The 17774-nt window shown below is 40.0% G+C and overlaps 1 protein-coding gene and 1 gene segment (V, D, J or C); both read left to right on the forward strand.

Moving 5' to 3' along the window:
- The first annotated feature begins 7285 nt into the window (after window positions 1-7285).
- On the forward strand, window positions 7286-7912 carry LOC120303587. The segment is given in 2 exon segments: window positions 7286-7391; window positions 7479-7912. Coding segments are annotated over 2 exon segments (480 nt in total).
- Window positions 7913-11868: 3956 nt separating this feature from the next.
- On the forward strand, window positions 11869-15001 carry LOC120303589. The gene is made up of 4 exons (XM_039333322.1): window positions 11869-11982; window positions 12067-12385; window positions 14325-14473; window positions 14562-15001. Exons 1-4 carry the CDS (start codon window positions 11931-11933, stop codon window positions 14999-15001), a joined length of 960 nt encoding a protein of 319 aa, XP_039189256.1. The 5' UTR covers window positions 11869-11930.
- Window positions 15002-17774: the final 2773 nt, after the last annotated feature.

Below are 17774 nucleotides of genomic sequence, written 5' to 3' on the forward strand. Positions count from 1 at the left end.
TCAATCTAAATATATATATATATATATCTTATTTCTATGGAATCCATTGGATCCCAGCACAGATCAACTCTGTAGCCAAGACACTCATCTCCAGAACAAAACGCTTAGCTGACGAACAACACCTAAAACCCGAACTACACACTCTCACCAATGTACTAACATCCAATGGATTCCATAGAAATAAGATTACAAACCTAATCCAAAAAGAAACCCCCACCAAAATCCAAGACAAAGAACAAGAAAACGGCAAAGCCCTCCTCCCATACATAAAAGGCACCACAGACAGAATCAGTAAGATCCTCCATAAACACAACATCAAAACAGCATTCTGCACAAACAGAAAAATATCCACCATCCTTAGAAACCCCAAAGATAAAATTGAATTAGAAAATCAAGGAGTATACGAAATCCCATGCACCACTTGTCCCACCACATACATCGGACAAACCAACAGAAGAATAAGTGCACGCATTGAAGAACATAAGAACTCAGTCAAAAAAGAGGAACCAACATCTTCCCTGGTCCAACACCTTAAAGCCACAGGACATGAAATTGACTTTAAAAATACCAGAACCATTGCCAAAAGTGAACATTTTAATAACAGAATAATCAGAGAAGCCATCGAGATAGAAAAACGCCCACACAGCATGAACAAGCAAGATGATACCTCCCGCATACCAGCCATTTGGAAACCCGCCCTTATTGACAAACGACTCCCTAACACAAAAAATGATACCAGACCCACACTCACAAAAACCACACAGGATGTCACCACCACACATCCACGCAAAAAACAAACCCAAAGCCACACCGATGACGAGGCATGACCACAAACCAGAAGCCATACCACAGCTGCATCATTAGCCACTTTAAACCCCTCCAATCCATACATGAAGCAAACTGACACCCTCCATGAAGAAGAAGCACGACCATGAACGCGAAGCCAAAAAATAGCAAGGCAGCCCAAAATCTTAAACCCCTCTGCAACTCAGACTAACCTGAGCACAACCAAACAGAACACTCCCCCAGCCAATCAGAGCACAGCCAAGCCCCTAACCATTCAGAACATACCTCCACCCAATCAGAACACAGCCAAGCTCCCACCCAATCAGTTCATACCCCACTGGCAGTTAAAAGGAATAAACAGCTAAGACCACACATTGCTGCTCAAAGCACGAAGCTGAAAGCACCAGCCTGAAGATGACAAATGGGACTTCATCGAAACGTCGCCAAGACACTTCCAATTTTACGCGGGAGAAAACCCGAACAACCAAAGACCTACATACAAATACCTGCGAAAACCTCAGAAAATATATATATATATATATATATATAAATTTTTCTCATTCACATTTTATTTTGTACCTCTTTCTTCATCCCTTCTTTAAAAAGACTTCATTCTACCATTTCTTAAATTTTAGTATAATTCTTGTTTCATAGTGAGTTGTCGTGTGACAAATTAGCTGTAATGAGTTGGCTGCGGCAAGATGGCTATGATGAGATGGCGGTGGTGAGTTGGCCATGGTAAATGGTCTATAGGTAAATGGTCTTAGAACTGAAGCAGGAATGTGGGTGGGACAAGAAGAGACTCTCCCTCATATGAAACCATTGTAGATTCTCCACGAGTAAATTACAATAACAGGTTTGCATGCACACTGAGAGCTTCTGCACCAGAGACAAATTCCTGGTGTATCTAATCACACTTGTGAAATAAATATTCAATTAATTTAATTCAATAATGAAAGTGGTTGTAAAGATATCCAATCCGACTTAGATGTGTTGGCCAATGAGACACAACTAAGGGAATGGTCAGATAAAAGGCAGTTCAGCCTGCAACAGGACGGAAAGGGATAACTAGCCAAGTCACCATGCTCCAACTCATCACAGGACAATTCAACAATTCAATTTAATTATTTAAAAAAAATAAAAAAAATTCTCATTCATAGAAAGAGTACAGAGAAGAGCAACAAAGATGATTAGGGGACTGGAGGCTAAAACATATAAGGAACGGTTGCTGGAATTGGGTATGTCTAGTTCAGTGTTTCTCAACCTTGACAATTTTAAGGCATGTGGACTTCAACTCCCAGAATTCTACAGCCAGCATTTCTGGCTGTGGAATTCTGGGAGTTGAAATCCACATGCCTTAAAATTGTCAAGGTTGAGAAACACTGGTCTAGTTTAATGAAGAGAAGGACGAGGGGGCACATGATAGCAGTATTCCAATATCTCAGGGGCTGCCATAAAGAAGAGGGAATTAAGCTATTTTCCAAAGTACCTGAAGGCAGGACAAGAAGCAATGGGTGGAAACTAATCAAGGAGAGAAGCAACCTAGAACTAAGGAGAAACTTCCTGACAGTGAGAACAATTAATCAGTGGAACAGCCTGCCTCCAGAAGCGGTAAATACTCAACACTGGAAGTTTTTAAGAAGAGACTGGACAGCCATTTGTCCGAAATGGTGTAGGGTTTCCTGCCCGAGCAGGGGGTTGGACTAGATGACCTCCAAGGTCCCTTCCAACTTTACTACTATTATTATTACTATAATTCATTTTGGCAGTCCTTTTGACCCCCTTTTTAATGATCTTATTCCACCTCCTTACATTTTAGTGTAACTCTTGTTTCATGGTGAATCGTCTCATGAGAAATTGGCTGTGGCGAGTTGGCTATGATAAGTTGGCTGTGGTGAGTTGGCCATGGTGTGTTGTCCTAGACCTGCAGCAGGAATGTGGGTGGGACAAGAAGCTTGGAAGACACCCTCCCTGTAATGAAAACATTGTAGATGCTTCCTGGGTAAGTTACAATAACAGATAAATGGCATATTATCGTTGCAATATATCTGCCAATGTTTAACGAGAGGGGATAAAATGTTTTTTGGTTTTTGTCATTTTAATTCACATTTTTAATGTTCTTTTCTAGTTTTGTTTTAAACTGAGTTATTTTTCCCCCCTTGGGATTTTGTGTTTTAATCTTTTGAATAGAATAAAAATAAAAAGCACAATTAAAAAAAGGAAGAGACCCTCCCTAATTTTGGGGTTGTGACAGGAGGGGAGAACTAAAATCTTTCAGAATTACAAGATTCTGATAATGAATCCTTACAATTAAGTAGACCTGGAGCATCTGCTCTACTTTGTAAGGCTGACAATGGATAAAACAATTACCACTTTACAATGCCTTGGTAAGGCCACACTTGGAACACTGCATCCAGTTTTGGTCACCAAGATGTAAAAAAGATGCCGAGACTCTAGAAAGAGTACAGAGAAGAGCAACAAAGATGATTAGGGGACCGGAGGCTAAAACATATGAGGAACAGTTTCTGGAATTGGGTATGTCTAGTTTAATGAAGAGAAGGACGAGGGGGGACATGATAACAGTGTTCCAATATCTCAGGGGCTGCCACAAAGAGGGAGTCAAGCTATTCTCCAAAGCACCTGAAGGCAGGACAAGAAGCAACAGATGGAAACTAATCAAGGAAAGAAGCAACCTAGAACTAAGGAGAAATTTCCTGACCGTTAGAACGATTAATCAATGGAACAACCTGCCTTCAGAAGCTGTGAATGCTCCAACGACTGGACAGCCGTTTGTCTGAAATGGTGTAGGGTTTCCTGTCTGAGCAGGGGGTTGGACTCGATGACCTCCATGGTCCCTTTCAACTTTATTTATTTATTATTATTATTATTATTGTTGTTGTTGTTGTTGTTGTTGTTGTTGTTGTTGTTATTATTATTTTCCTGAGTTTTACAAAGATGAACATGGCTGTGTTTACTGATGTTTCCCATTTAGCTAAGGACAAGATATGAGACTATGCCATCTCACACAGTCCTCTGACTTCTCCCCACCTTGGCCTTACGAAGTTCTGCAGATAAGTGATACAATTCTGAAAAGAATCCTGTGATATAGCAATATCTTGCATCTATTTCCCAGGTGCAATAACAGGTTGTGTGCTTATGAAAACGTTGCATTCTTGACCCAAAAGGGCTTTCTGGGTTTTCTCAAAACTATCTTTTTTTTCTGAATGATTAATTCCAAATGGTTTTCATGATCCTCTTTATCTGAAGGTTTATGCAAATATGGAGATACTTGCTTTAAAAAAAAACAAAACAAAACTTTGCATCCATCCTTCCACCCACAACACCATCCAGAGAAATAAATGCAGTGTTTTTTTTTGTTTTGTTTTTTTACCAAGTGAGAGGAACTCAAAAATAATGATTTGGCTGCAGTTAGTTCTCCTTGCAACTGTCTTCACAGGTAATCTTTCCTCTTTTTATATATGACAGGGAAATACACACACACACACACACACACATACAGGGATGGGCAGCATCTGTTGATTCAGACTTGTAAGATGGTGTCTCAACTTTCAGATAAGACTACAGGGGAGAGTGATGAAGAAAGGGGGTGATCTAAATCTCCCCCCCCTCTTTTCCATTTGGGGGCAGATACAAGACTTGTAGTTAAAGTGGGGGGGGGGGTTGGGGAGTCAAAACATTTTCATTCTCTTTTTAAAATTTCTCCAAATCTGCAAAATCAAACTCAGAACAAGAACATCTGAAAATGCTTGCACATTCAACTGGATGGATTTCACTGACAACCTTTCAGATTATTTTCAGACAGATTTGGGGACTTTAATAGCAGGATTGGAAGTGGGTTGAATCTTAGGAGCTTGTCACCTCTGCTAGCATGTTAGCAGCTTTATTTGGCAAACGAAAGACCACGATTGGTGATTTGGCTGCCGTATTTCAGCTACAAAATCTGGAATTGTTCTAAGCCTGTTTGCAACTCAAAGTCTACCTTTGAACTAGAGGGGGAAAAAAAGATGGCATTTGTCTGTGAAGTCATATGAAAAAAATGGAATATTATATCCTTCTGTCCAGGTATCCACTTGGAGGTCCAGTTGGTGGAATCCGGAGGAGACACTAAAAGGTCTGGTCAGTGCCTCCATCTCTCCTGTCAGTATTCTGGAACCACATTCAGGAGAGATGAAATGCACTGGGTGAGACAAACTCCTGGGAAAGGACTGGAATGGGTTGCATGGGTAGACAACACAGGTGATCAGAGCCCCGTGTACTAAGCTGACTCGATGAAAGGACGCTTCACCATCTCCAGGAGAGATGCCTCCAACACAATCTACCTGCAAATGAACTCCCTCAAACCTGAAGACTCTGCTTTCTATTACTGTACAAGAGAGCCAGCCACACCGTGAGAAAAGGCAATGCAAAACCTCCTTTTGTTTATGGAAACACCACTAGGCAGTTCAGCTGCAGCATACTCAGAGGGGAAGGAAGAGACCACAATGATAGTCCACTGCTCAGTCAGGGTAAGTCAGAAACAACAGGTTGATGTAGCTTCCCCCAGATGTGAATGATGGCCATTTCATGGTAAAGAAAAGAGAGGAAATTGTTTGCAGTTGAGGCTCTACTCAACTCTACATTGATGTGTTCATTTTCATAAGTGGGCCAACAAGGAGGAACTCATAGATTTGAAGAATGCAATTAGGATAGACTATGGGGAAAAAATGATGATGTCTAGGAAAATTGAAGTTTGTAAAAGAAAGGGAAGAGAGAAGGTAGAACAAAGACTCCACAGGAAAAAAAAAATGTAGGAATTGTTCCATGCCTGGAATGCTTCTCAAGAAATTACTATCTTCTCCATAAAACCAAGGCTGATGTCATTACCAACCTCCATTCTTGAACATAAAGGAAATTGTATTTCTGGAAGACCACAAGGTGACTTATTCAACTTACTCAAAGTAAATATGAAGTCATTTTTGGGAAGTGACTTCTCGGGTTGCAACAGACACCAGTGTATCTTCTTCCTCTGTGAGCCTGCATCACATTTAGTCTGTTTGCTTTAACAAACCATGGGATCTTATCAATAATGGATGGACTGTCACATATCCTCCCAGTCTGTCTCTTAGGTGGCTAATAAATACTTCTGTAAGGGTGTGTCTGTGCGTCACTGTTGATTCTAGAAACACTTTTCTCAGTTGGAACTTTTGCAAAATAACATTTTACTTTCTCCCTTGAAAAAATCTTACCTCTTTGTGTAACAATTTTAACATTTTACCCTTTTTATTATTTATTAGAATGTATTAATAAATCTAAAGTAAGGTTCTGCGTTTAGATAAGAAAAACCAAATGTACAGGTATAGTATAGGTGGTACCTTGCTCAATAGTAGTAACTGTGAGAGGGATCTTGGCGTTCTAGTGGACAATCACTAGAGCCAGCAGTGTGCTGCAGCTGACAAAAAAGCCAACACAGTGCTAGGCTGCATTTAACAGAGGGATAGAATCAAGATCATGTGAAGTATTAATACCACTTTACAATGCCTTGGTAAGGCCACACTTGGAATACTGCATCCAGTTTTGGTCACCACAATGTAAAAAAAATGTTGAAAGAGTACAAAGAAGAGCAACAAAGATGATTAGGGGACGGGAGGCTAAAACCTATAAGGAACGGTTGCTGGAATTGGGTATGTCTAGTTTAATGAAGAGAAGGATGATAGCCATGTTCCAATATCTTAAGGGTTGCCATAAAGAAGCAAGAGTCAAGCTATTCTCCAAAGCATCTGAAGGCAGGACAAGAAGCAATGGATGGAAACTAATCAAGGAGAGGAGCAACCTAGAACTAAGGAGAAACTTCCTGACAGTTAGAACAATTAACTAGTGGAACAACCTGCCTCCAGAAGCAGTGAATGCTCCAACATTGGAAGTTTTTAAGAAGAGACTGGACAGCCATTTCTCCAAAATGGTATAGGGTTTCCTGCCTGAGCTGGGCGTTGGACTAGATGACCTCCAAGGTCCCTTCCAACTTTATTATTATTATTATCGATCATCGCACAGCCAGATGTTCAGACTGGATTTGGCATTTTGTCTACCTATTGAGTCCTTACCCAGGACCTGGGATAGGCAGATGTGGATGATTATTATTATTATTATTATTATTATTATTATTATTATACATTAAGGAAATCTACAAGGTCAAAACAGAGAGTGGCATTTTGATCCCAAAGTTATGCAAATTCAGGAGCAATTTCCTGCTCAAATGAGGTATCACTTTGGATTGTCAAGGCTTTACTTCTTACAGAATAAACCTGATGCTTCATGTATTGATTAGAAGTTCAAAATTGTCCGCTTTGACTAATGTTGGGACTTTTTCAGCATTTTTTAAGTGGAGGTTTAGAAGGTCCTAGCATGTAGCTCTTTTATCCTGAGGGCTATGTAAATTGAGTGACAGCTTCCTGTCCAAAGGAACCATATCATCCTGCTCTCCTGCTACACCCAAAGACACAAATGTTGAGTGCTTCTCTGGATGCTTTGCAGTCAATAGGAATCCTCTGAGCAAGGAAATATGGCACTCTGGCTAAACTTTATGTCTTTACTCCTAGTCCTCACAGGTATTAGTTTCATTTCCAAAGAGATGGTTTACTCCGCCTTTTTATATATTACACTATTGGGTCTTATTAAACAACTTTTCCTTCTAGGTGTCCAATCTGAGATCCAGTTAATGGAGTCTGGAGGGGATGTGAGAAGACCTGAAGAGTCCCTTCGTCTCTCCTGCCAAGCCTCTGGATTCACCTTCAGCAGCTATAGCATGGGCTGGGTGAGACAGGCTCCAGGGAAAGGACTGGAATGGGTGGCATACATCTATCCTGATTCCAGTCAAAAGTTCTACTCAGACAAAGTGAAGGGCCGCTTCACCATCTCCAGAGACAATGCCAAAAGCCAGATGTATCTGCAGATGAACAGCCTCAAAGCTGAAGACACGGCAGTCTATTACTGTGCCAGAGACACAGTGAGAGGAAGTGAATCTGAAGCAAAGCAAAAACTGCCCATTTCACAAAGCAGTTTTGTAAATTTCTCTTACATTAGAAATACAGATTCATTATTAGTATTCTTCTCCCAGGTTTTAATTTGAAATTCAACCTTCATTTTTCTTTACAAAAAGATTCTTCTTTTTATTTTCTGACAATCAGCTCCTCACCTCCATTTCATATTGAGTGATACTTAGTCAATCTAGTCCCGTGGTGGTGAACCTATGGCACGCATGTCACAGGTGGCATGCAGAGCCCTCTCTGTGGGCACGCGCGCCATCACCCCAGTCCTAGGGCTTCAGCTGGGTTTTATAAAACCTTTTCGCTTTAGGCCTCTGCTGCCATGTGCAAAAAAAAAAGTTTAATCAATAAATCAATTTCAACTTCTCATGGGAAAAAAAAGATCTCGCAAAGTTGGAATTGATTGATTAAACTTTTTAGTCCCACCCAGTCTGCTGTTACCACTGCAGCCATGCCCACCCAATGGGCCACATCCACCCGGCACCCAATGATACATAAGTGGGTTTTGGGTTGCAGTTTGGGCACTTGGTCTCTTTTTTTTTTTAATTGAAATTTTTTATTTTTTCCATTTAAACATTATAAAAATACAATATAATTTTAAAATAAGATAAATTCATAACCATTGGTGCGACCCGCCCATTCCCCCCAGGCTGTGTCCACCCTTTCTTAAAACATTCCCTACTTCCCTCCTCTTTCTCTCCTCCCCTCCTACTCTTTTCCCCTCCCCCTCTCCTCTCAATACCCTACTTCCTCTCTACACCTTCTCTCCTCTCATCCCTATCAAACCCATGAACGCAGCATAAGGGGAGTTGGGCACTTGGTCTCTAAAAGGTTCACCATCAACTGATCTAGTCATTCCTCAAACCTCCTCCTTCATTTCACTGCTCACATTTCTTCATACCCTTGATCCATATTTATTTCTTTGAAATATTCGGATTTTGTTTCTTACTGTCATTTAAGTTACTGCTTTTTTTTGACCTGTCAATCACATTGACGTTTCCCTGGTAATTACCAGCTTAGTTTTCCATTTTCTTTTCTTACCTCTAATAGTTCATTCAATCTCCCTTCTCTAAATGTATATCCACCATCTTTGGATGTGTACCCAGTTGATGGAAAAGCTGTATATTTAATAACTGGGAATTCTGAAGGAAATATTTACAGCAGGAAGAGTGTACCAACAGGGAGGTTAGTACAAGAGAAACAAGTCCAACTTCTCCCATGAGACAAGGTTCAGGAAAAGGATTGCATAACCATCAAACTGTGTGGAATAGCACTGATAATGGCTACCAGAGATTCTTGAATAAGAACTGCTACTTCTCATCCCCTGTTCTAGAGTCTTGAGCCATGGTGGCGCAGTGGTTAGAATGCAGTACTGCAGACTACTTCTGCTGACTCCTGGCTGCCTACAGTTTGGCAGTTCAATTCTGACTGGCTCAAGGTTGACTCAGCCTTCCATCCTTCCAAGGTTGGTAAAATGAAGGCCCAGATTGTTGGGGGCAATAGGCAATAGGCTGACTCTGTAAACTGCTTAGAGAGGGGTGTAAAGCACTGTGAAGCAGTATATGCTATTGCTATCCCATGTCAGTCAGAGTTGGAAGGGACCTTGGAGGTCTTCGAGTCCAACCCTGTGCTTGAGCAGAAAACCCTATACCATTTCAGGCAAATGGCTGTCAATTTCTCTTGTCTCTTTTTCTGCACCCACAACTTCTGAAGGCAAGCCATTCCACTGGTTGATGGTTCTCACAGTTAGTTCTAGATTCCTTCTCTCCTCGATTAATTTCATGTTTTTCATCCTAATTTTCTATGAGCTGAGCTAGGACAAAGGAAAAACAAGGCAGCCTTGCCTAACTTTGTAAAAGGAATCCTGATCTCCTTTGGACCTTAGTGTCTGATGGCTTTATTAGAAAGATCAAAATGAGAACTTTGCCCTCTCCAAATTCTCCAGAGCAGTAACCTTCCCATGGATATTTCTGATGAGAAAATCAAAGAGCAGTTTTGATTTCTCATTGTAGCTGTTTTGATCTTCAGGAGTTCAGCTATGCCTTCCTACACTTACTTCCTCTCTTTCAAAGCAAGCATCTCCCTGGAGAACCAGACCTTTTACACCAGGGGTCACTATTGTCCCACATAATTGGATTGTTCATAGGGGGAGGGGAAGGCAAATCACATCACAAGTTTTGATGAGATTTCAATTTTGAGCCTAATTATTCCCTTGGTTGCTGGCTTGAAAATTCATAGAGATCATCTTGATGTGGGCAGTGGTTAGAATGCAGCACTGCAGGCTACTTCTACTGACTGCCAGCTGCCAGCAGTTCAGCAGTTTGAGTATCACTGGCTCAAGGTTGACTCAGCCTTCCATACTTCCAAGCTGGATAAAATAAGGACTCAGCTTGTTGGGGGCAATATGCTGACTCTTTAAACTGCTTAGAGAGGGCTGTAAAGCACTGTGAAGAGATATATAAGTCTAAGTGCTATTGCTATCACATGTCAGTCAAGTTTCTCAAGAAGCTACTATTCTTTTCATAAAACCAAAGCTGAGTTCAGTATAGTCCTTCTTTCTTGAACACAAGGCAAACTGATTTTTTTAAAAATATGTTTTATTATTTTTTTACATAATCACCTTAATATTTGGTAAAGATCACAATGTTGTTGTTATTAAAAAAAAAAACAATCAATAGCAATTAGTTTCTATACTTCTATAGGCCATTGACTTTTCTTGATGTTCTCTTCTTCCAAAAATGTTCTCTTTTGCCATCCTTGAATTAATACAATTCTTATTAGTTGGATAAATAACAATTAAATGTAGACATTTTTTTTTAATATTTCTGCAAATAATAACCACATGTCAACGCTGCAAATACTGTATATTCTTGCTTTGACAAAATATGCAGAACTGTCTGGTATTTTTAGAGTTAATGTAGAGCAGAGGGGAAAGGAGGGAATAGCCCGCAAAAGAGAGAGGAAGGGAACCTTTGCCCTTCACACTAATTGGAGAACATGATATATGACAGCAAATTTAGGGAGGAAACATGCTGATAATTAATTGCTCAGGGGAAGAGAATTTAGATCTTAGTATTCCTTCGTTATGTCATGCCGACATTTTGTAATGTAATAAAAGACTTTTAGGAAAATCAATGCCTGGAAGTTCTTTGAAGTGTTTCATTAGCCGGAACCATGACACCACATTGATATAAAACTTCTTTTCTAACTGATCATCTTGACTGCCTTATCATAGATCCTGTTTAAAATTCTTATTTAAATTTGCTTTCCCCACAATATTCAAAACATTCTTAGTGGTTAAGATTTTCATTACAAATAAGTATTTAAGTTTTTTTCCTCATACTGGCCATCCCAACACTTTTACATTTCTCATATCTTAAAAAAAGAAAAAAAAATCAAAGAAAAGAAAAAGGAAAAAAAGAAAAGAAATAAGAAGATAGTATACTACTTAATATACACAAAATACTAATGTACATTTATATCCAGAATTTTTCTCTTCTTTTTAACCATATTCAAGGGCAAACTGAATATTTTTGAAGACCACAAAGTAACTTATTCAACTTTTTCAAAGAAAATGTTTGGTGGTGAACTGATTTCCTGGAAACCACAAAATCTCCTTTCTGGGCTAGGTAGGATTCACTGATGGAGTTAATCCACTTGCAGATCTACAAGAGGGAAGCAAAGAGAAAAAAGATTATTTATTGCCATCTAGTCCATATTCAATAGTCCTGTATTAATCCAAATTAAATCATGACAAATAGTTGGGATTTTAGAAGTGAAACCATGGTTAAAGTTCTATTGTGGACTGAAACTCATTGATTGATTTAAGCCATTCTACTCATTCCCAAAGCACCATCTCTCATTTCGCCATCCATACTTCTTTACATATATGAAACCACAATCAATGTCCCACTTCAGGGCTAGGACTAACTGGTGGACTTAACCTACATTCTTATAAAGTGGTTTTAACTTCCACTTGAAACTCAGATGCAAATGAGATCACTGAGCTGTTTCTCCTTTAAATAATCACAGTCACACCAAGGAGCATCCCAGACCCAAAGTATCATTGCTGTAAAGAAAGATTGTATTTCTCACTGCCCAATGGATCTTGCCATTCTTCTTCTTCTTCTTTGTGTAGTATCTGCTCCTGTGTGTGAGTATCTTCAAGATAGACCTCAACAATGAGATAAAACAAAAGCAGAGTTGTGTACTAATTCCTGCTTTGTCATTCATTTAGATGTCCACTCCACTGTCCAACTTGTGGAATCTGGACCAGGAACAGTGAGTCCTGGAGAATCCTTTAGATTAACCTGCAAAGTGACGGGGAACTCTATCAAGAGTGTGTGGTGGGAATGGATCCGCCAGGCTCCAGGAAAAGGACTGGAATGGGTGGGCCAGATAGACTGGTATGCTGACGAGTGGAGAACATTCTATGCCTCATCCCTCCAAAGCCGAGCAGCCTTGTCTGCCGATGACTCCCGCAACGAGTATTATTTGACAATGAGTTCCCTGACAGCTGCAGACTCAGCCACATATTACTGTGCACGAAAGCCACAGTGAGATAAAGCAAAGGAGGAAGTGTGAAAAACCTAGTTGTTTCTTGGTCTTTGCTTGAAGAGATTTTTATCTTTTCACATTAATGAACAGAGGTAACTTGGTTCTTCTTTCAGACCATCATAGTCTGCAAAGGTGAACAAGTTATTCTTCCAGCTCAACAACAAGTAGTACTAGACTTCAGAGAGGCTGCTCCTATTCAGAACAGCACATGGCATGCTATTTGCTTCTTCTTTCTCTTGTTCTTTTGTTTCTTTTCTCCTATTTGTTTTCTGAAGAACTGGCTGAAACATCCTTGTCATGGAGAAGGATTAAGAGATACAGAGCCCTGGTAGTTGGGTTGATTAACAAGTTCTAAGACAGTGTTTCTCAACCTTGACAATTTTAAGGCATGTGGAGTTCAACTCCCAGAATTCCACAGCCAGCAATGCTGGCTGTGGATTTCTGGGAGTTGAAGTCCACATGTCTTAAAATTGTCAAGGTTGAGAAACACTGTTCTAAGAGTTATATAACCTTTGCTCTTCCCATTCTCTTCAGCATATCCAGATGTGTATTGGTTTTTCAAACCATTAGAGTATGCAGATGGGATTGTAGGGATGGAAAGAATCTAATCAGTCACTGTAGAGAATTCTACTTCATTGACAGCAATTTCATCAGGGCTGAACTACACATTATATCTAAGAAATATGAGTATTTGCTAGCTCTAAGGAAATAAGTGCATATATTTAGAAATGTGTGTCTGTACATGTATATATATATATATTTCTTCCTCCCATATTTGGGCCGACAGGGCGCATCAAAAAGAACTCAACACACGCACATACACACACACGCACGCACACACACACACACATATATGTGTGTGTTTTTGTGTGTGTGTGTGTGTGTTGTATATTGTTTGCTTTATCAATTAAATGGATAAATTAAATATTTTCAAAATGACACTTTGAAAACTAATTCCAAGTGAATAAATATATCATACTATTTTTTATTTATTTCTTAAGGTGGGGCTAATGAGCTCATTCTATTCAACCTGGAAACTCTGGAGAACTCCTGGAGATCAGAAACATTGTCCCATGCCGTGTTTTCTTTCCCACATAATGAAAGTGTCTTCAGACCTTTAGCCTGATGGCTCCCTTCTACTTGCTTTGCAAAAGAGGGCAGCAGTGTCTAACAAATTGACATTCTCTACCTTACTAAAAATGAAAGTGTGGTTTCAGCTGTTAGCCAGATGGTTTCCTCTGCTGCTTCCGAACTATCACTCAACAGGTCCCTGAAGACCATCCTCTCCCAAAAGACTTTCTATAACTCCCTTTCTTCCTTTTTCATTTTCAGACCAAGCTTGATTCATTTGAGAAAGTTCCTCTTCCTTAGTTCACTGCCTGCTCTTTTTGTTCATTCCTAACTATGACTTGGGGTGAAAGAAAGATGCAGAAAAAATATATGTGCATGTAAGAATATGGGCATATATTTAATATTGGTGAATATTTACACAGAGAGTGCCAGTGCTAGGGAAGGGAAGCGAAGGGAAGGGAAGGGAAGGGAAGGGAAGGGTGCCAATCCCATTTTCTATGGGGAGAAAGAGAAGGAAAATTGTTGTCTTGCCTACGAAAAGAACACAAAATGGTTATCAGTGATTTACATCACTATCATGCAAAGTAGTAGAGCACTAGATACTAGTTATTTGTCCATATTTATATTCCCTAAATGTTCAAATGATGCATCAGGTTGAACTTTCAAGATATGACTTTCCTTCTTACAAAAGCAATCTCTTGCTTCACATATTCCTTAAGGATTAAAAAAAAAATCTGCTTTGATTAATGTTAGGAGTTTTTAAGCATGTCTTCAATGAAGGATGAAGGCACTCTAGAAGTTCAAAGCAGCCTGGGTGTCTTTTATCCTGAGGAATATGTAAATTCATTGACAGCTTCCTGTTCAAAGGAACCATATCATCCTGCTCTCCTGCTACACTCAACATCTTAAAGGTTGGGTACTTGCCTGTTTTCTCATCAATAAGAATCGTGCAATTTTTGAGCAAGCAGAAATGGCATTCTGGCTAAACCTCATGTCCTTGTTAGTTGTCCTCAAAGGTATTGTTTTCTCTTCCAAAGAGAGAGGTTATTCTTCAGTTTCTTGGGTTACCTGCAGGAGGTCTTATTAAGCAACCTTTATTTCTAGGTGTCCAATCTGAGGTTCAGTTGGTGGAGTCTGGGGGAGATGTGAGAAGACCTGGAGAGTCCCTCCGTCTCTCCTGCCAAGCTTCTGGATTCAACTTTGGTGGCTACCACATGGGTTGGGTGAGACAGGCTGCTGGGAAAGGACTTGAATGGGTAGCATTCATATACACTGATTCCAGTGGAAAGTTCTACTCAGACAAAGTGAAGGGGCGCTTCACCATCTCCAGGGACAATGCCAAAAGCCAGATGTATCTTCAAATGAACAGCCTCAAACCAGAGGACACGGCTGTCTATTACTGTACGAGAGACACAGTGAGAGGAAGTGAATCTGAAGCAAAGCAGAAACCTTCCATATCTCAAAGACATTTTCCAAGTTCACCCAATAACCAGAGCTTGAACTGGTACATAATTATTGTGAGGAATCATGCAAAAGCACCATAAACATTGTCTTTCCTGAAAAGATTTCACAAATAGAGTGATAAAGACAGAGAAAGACAGAGAGCCAGAAATGAGAAGCCAATGCTAACTCACAAAGCATATTTTCTATAAGCAGAACTAGAGGATAGAAAATCAAATTGTAGCCAATCACAAAACTTCCAAATGTGCTTTCCATACAGGTAACGCTCAGCGTACAACCATTTGTTTAGTGACTGTTAGAAGTTACAACGGTACTGAAAAAAGTGACATATGATCATTTTTCACACTTTGTAGCATCCCCATGACTAAAATTTTGATGGGAATTGATTCATATTTATTTTATTTTTTAAAAACAAATTTTATTGATTTTTAACTTTTACAACAAAGTGCTCGAGACACACCGTGGTGCTGGGGCAGTCAAATATCCAACAACAAAACCATATAAAATAACCCAAGTAAATACATTTTATGGATTACTGCCTTGTCGTGGCGAAGGGGCTTGCGTAACTCAATGAAGCTATAAGCTATGCCGTGCAGGGCCACCCAAGACGGACAGGTTATAGCAGAGAGTTCTGACAAAATGTGATCCACTGGAGAAGGAAATGGCAAACCACTCCAGTATCTTTGCCATGAAAACCCCATGGACAGTACTAAAAGGCAAAAAAGATATGACGCTGGAAGATGAGCCCCTCAGGTCGGAAGGTGTCCAATATGCTACTGGGGAAGAGCAGAGGGCTAGTACTAGTAGCGCCAGAAAGAATGAAGCACTGGGCCAAAGCCGAAAGGACGCTCAGCTGTGGATATATCTGGTGGTGAAAGGAAAGTCCGATGCTGTAAAGATTTTTTCTCCATAGGAACCTGGAATGTAAGATCCATGAATCAAGGCAAGCTAGACGTAGTCAAAAAAGAGATGACAAGACTGAACATCGACATCTTAGGAATCAGCGAACTAAAATGGACAGGAATGGGTGAATTTAACTCAGATGACCATCAGGTATACTACTGTGGGCAAGAATCCCTCAGAAGAAATGGAGTAGCCTTCATAGTCAATAAAAGAATAGGAAAAGCAATACTGGGATACAATCCTCAAAATGACAGAATGATCTCTATTCGAATCCAAGGCAAACCATTCAATATCACAGTAGTCCAAATCTATGCTCCAACCACTGGTGCTGAAGAGGATGAAATTGACCGGTTCTATGAAGCCCTACAGCACCTTATAGAATTAACACCAAAAAATGATGTCCTTATCATCATGGGGGATTGGAATGCTAAGGTAGGAAGCCAAAAGATAACCGGAATAACAGGCAAGTTTGGACTTGGAGTACAAAATGAAGCAGGGCACAGGCTAATAGAATTTTGTCAAGAGAATGCGATGGTCATAACAAACACTCTTTTCCAACAACCCAAGAGACGGCTCTACACATGGACATCACCAGACGGTCAACATAGAAATCAGATTGACTATGTGCCTGCAGCCAAAGATGGAGAAGCTCTATACAGTCAGTAAAAACAAGACCAGGAGCTGACTGTGGCTCAGATCATGAGCTTCTCGTTGCAAAATTTAGGCTTAAATTGAAAAAAGTAGGGAAAAGCACTAGGCCACTCAGGTATGAACTAAATCATATTCCTGATGAATATACAGTAGAGGTGACAAATAGATTTAAGGAACTGGATCTGATAGACAGAGTGCCTGAAGAACTATGGATGGAAGTTCGCAACATTGTACAAGAGGTAGCAACTAAAACCATCCCAAAGAAAAAGAAATGCAAGAAAGCAAAATGGCTGTCTGAGGAAGCTTTGCAAATAGCTGAGGAAAGAAGGGAAGCGAAAGGCAAAGGAGAAAGAGAAAGATACACCCAATTGAATGCAGAATTCCAGAGAGTAGCTAGAAGAGATAAGAATGCCTTCTTAAATGAACAGTGCAAAGAAATAGAAGAAAACAACAGAATAGGGAGGACCAGAGATCTCTTCAAGAAAATTGGAGATATGAAGGGAACGTTTCATGCAAAGATGGGCATGATAAAGGACCAAAATGGCAGAGACCTAACAGAGGCAGAAGAGATTAAGAAGAGATGGCAAAACTACACAGAAGAACTATACAAGAATGAGCTTAACATCCCAGATAACCACAATGAGATAGTCATTGACCTCGAACCAGACATCCTAGAATGTGAAGTGAAATGGGCCTTAGAAAATCTGAGCAACAACAAAGCTAGTGGAGGTGACAGTATTCCAGCTGAGCTATTCAAAATCTTAAAAGACGATGCAGTAAAAGTGCTACACTCAATTTGCCAGCAAATTTGGAAAACTCAACAGTGGCCACAGGATTGGAAAAGGTCAGTTTACATTCCAATTCCAAAGAAAGGCAATGCCAAAGAATGTTCAAACTATCGCACCATTGCACTCATTTCACATGCTAGTAAAGTTATGCTTAAAATCCTACAAGCTAGACTCCAGCAGTATGTGGATCGAGAACTACCAGAAGTACAGGCAGGATTTCGAAGAGGCAGAGGAACTAGAGATCAAATTGCCAACATACGCTGGATCATGGAGAAAGCTAGGGAGTTCCAGAAAAAAATCTACTTCTGCTTCATTGACTATGCAAAAGCCTTTGATTGTGTGGATCACAACAAATTGTGGCAAGTCCTTAAAGAGATGGGAGTACCAGACCATCTCATTTGTCTCTTTAGAAACCTATATGTGGGTCAAGAAGCAACAGTGAGAACCGAACACGGAACCACAGATTGGTTCAAAATTGGAAAAGGAGTCCGGCAAGGCTGTATACTGTCGCCCT

The sequence above is a fragment of the Crotalus tigris genome, unplaced genomic scaffold (genome assembly GCF_016545835.1).
Source record: "Crotalus tigris isolate CLP2741 ecotype Arizona unplaced genomic scaffold, ASM1654583v1 scf7180000024473.799607, whole genome shotgun sequence".
NCBI classification, from domain to species: Eukaryota; Metazoa; Chordata; class Lepidosauria; order Squamata; family Viperidae; genus Crotalus; species Crotalus tigris.

What these genes read in the sequence shown, in the direction of transcription:
- LOC120303589 (XM_039333322.1), top strand. Translation starts at nt 11,931, where the DNA reads ATGGATCTTGCCATTCTTCTTCTTCTTCTTTGTGTAGTATCTGCTCCT. An exon ending in TGTAGTATCTGCTCCTGTGT is followed by an intron (nt 11,983 to 12,066) that starts GTGAGTATCTTC and finishes TCATTCATTTAG; the next exon opens with ATGTCCACTCCACTGTCCAA. An exon ending in CTTGTTAGTTGTCCTCAAAG is followed by an intron (nt 14,474 to 14,561) that starts GTATTGTTTTCT and finishes CTTTATTTCTAG; the next exon opens with GTGTCCAATCTGAGGTTCAG.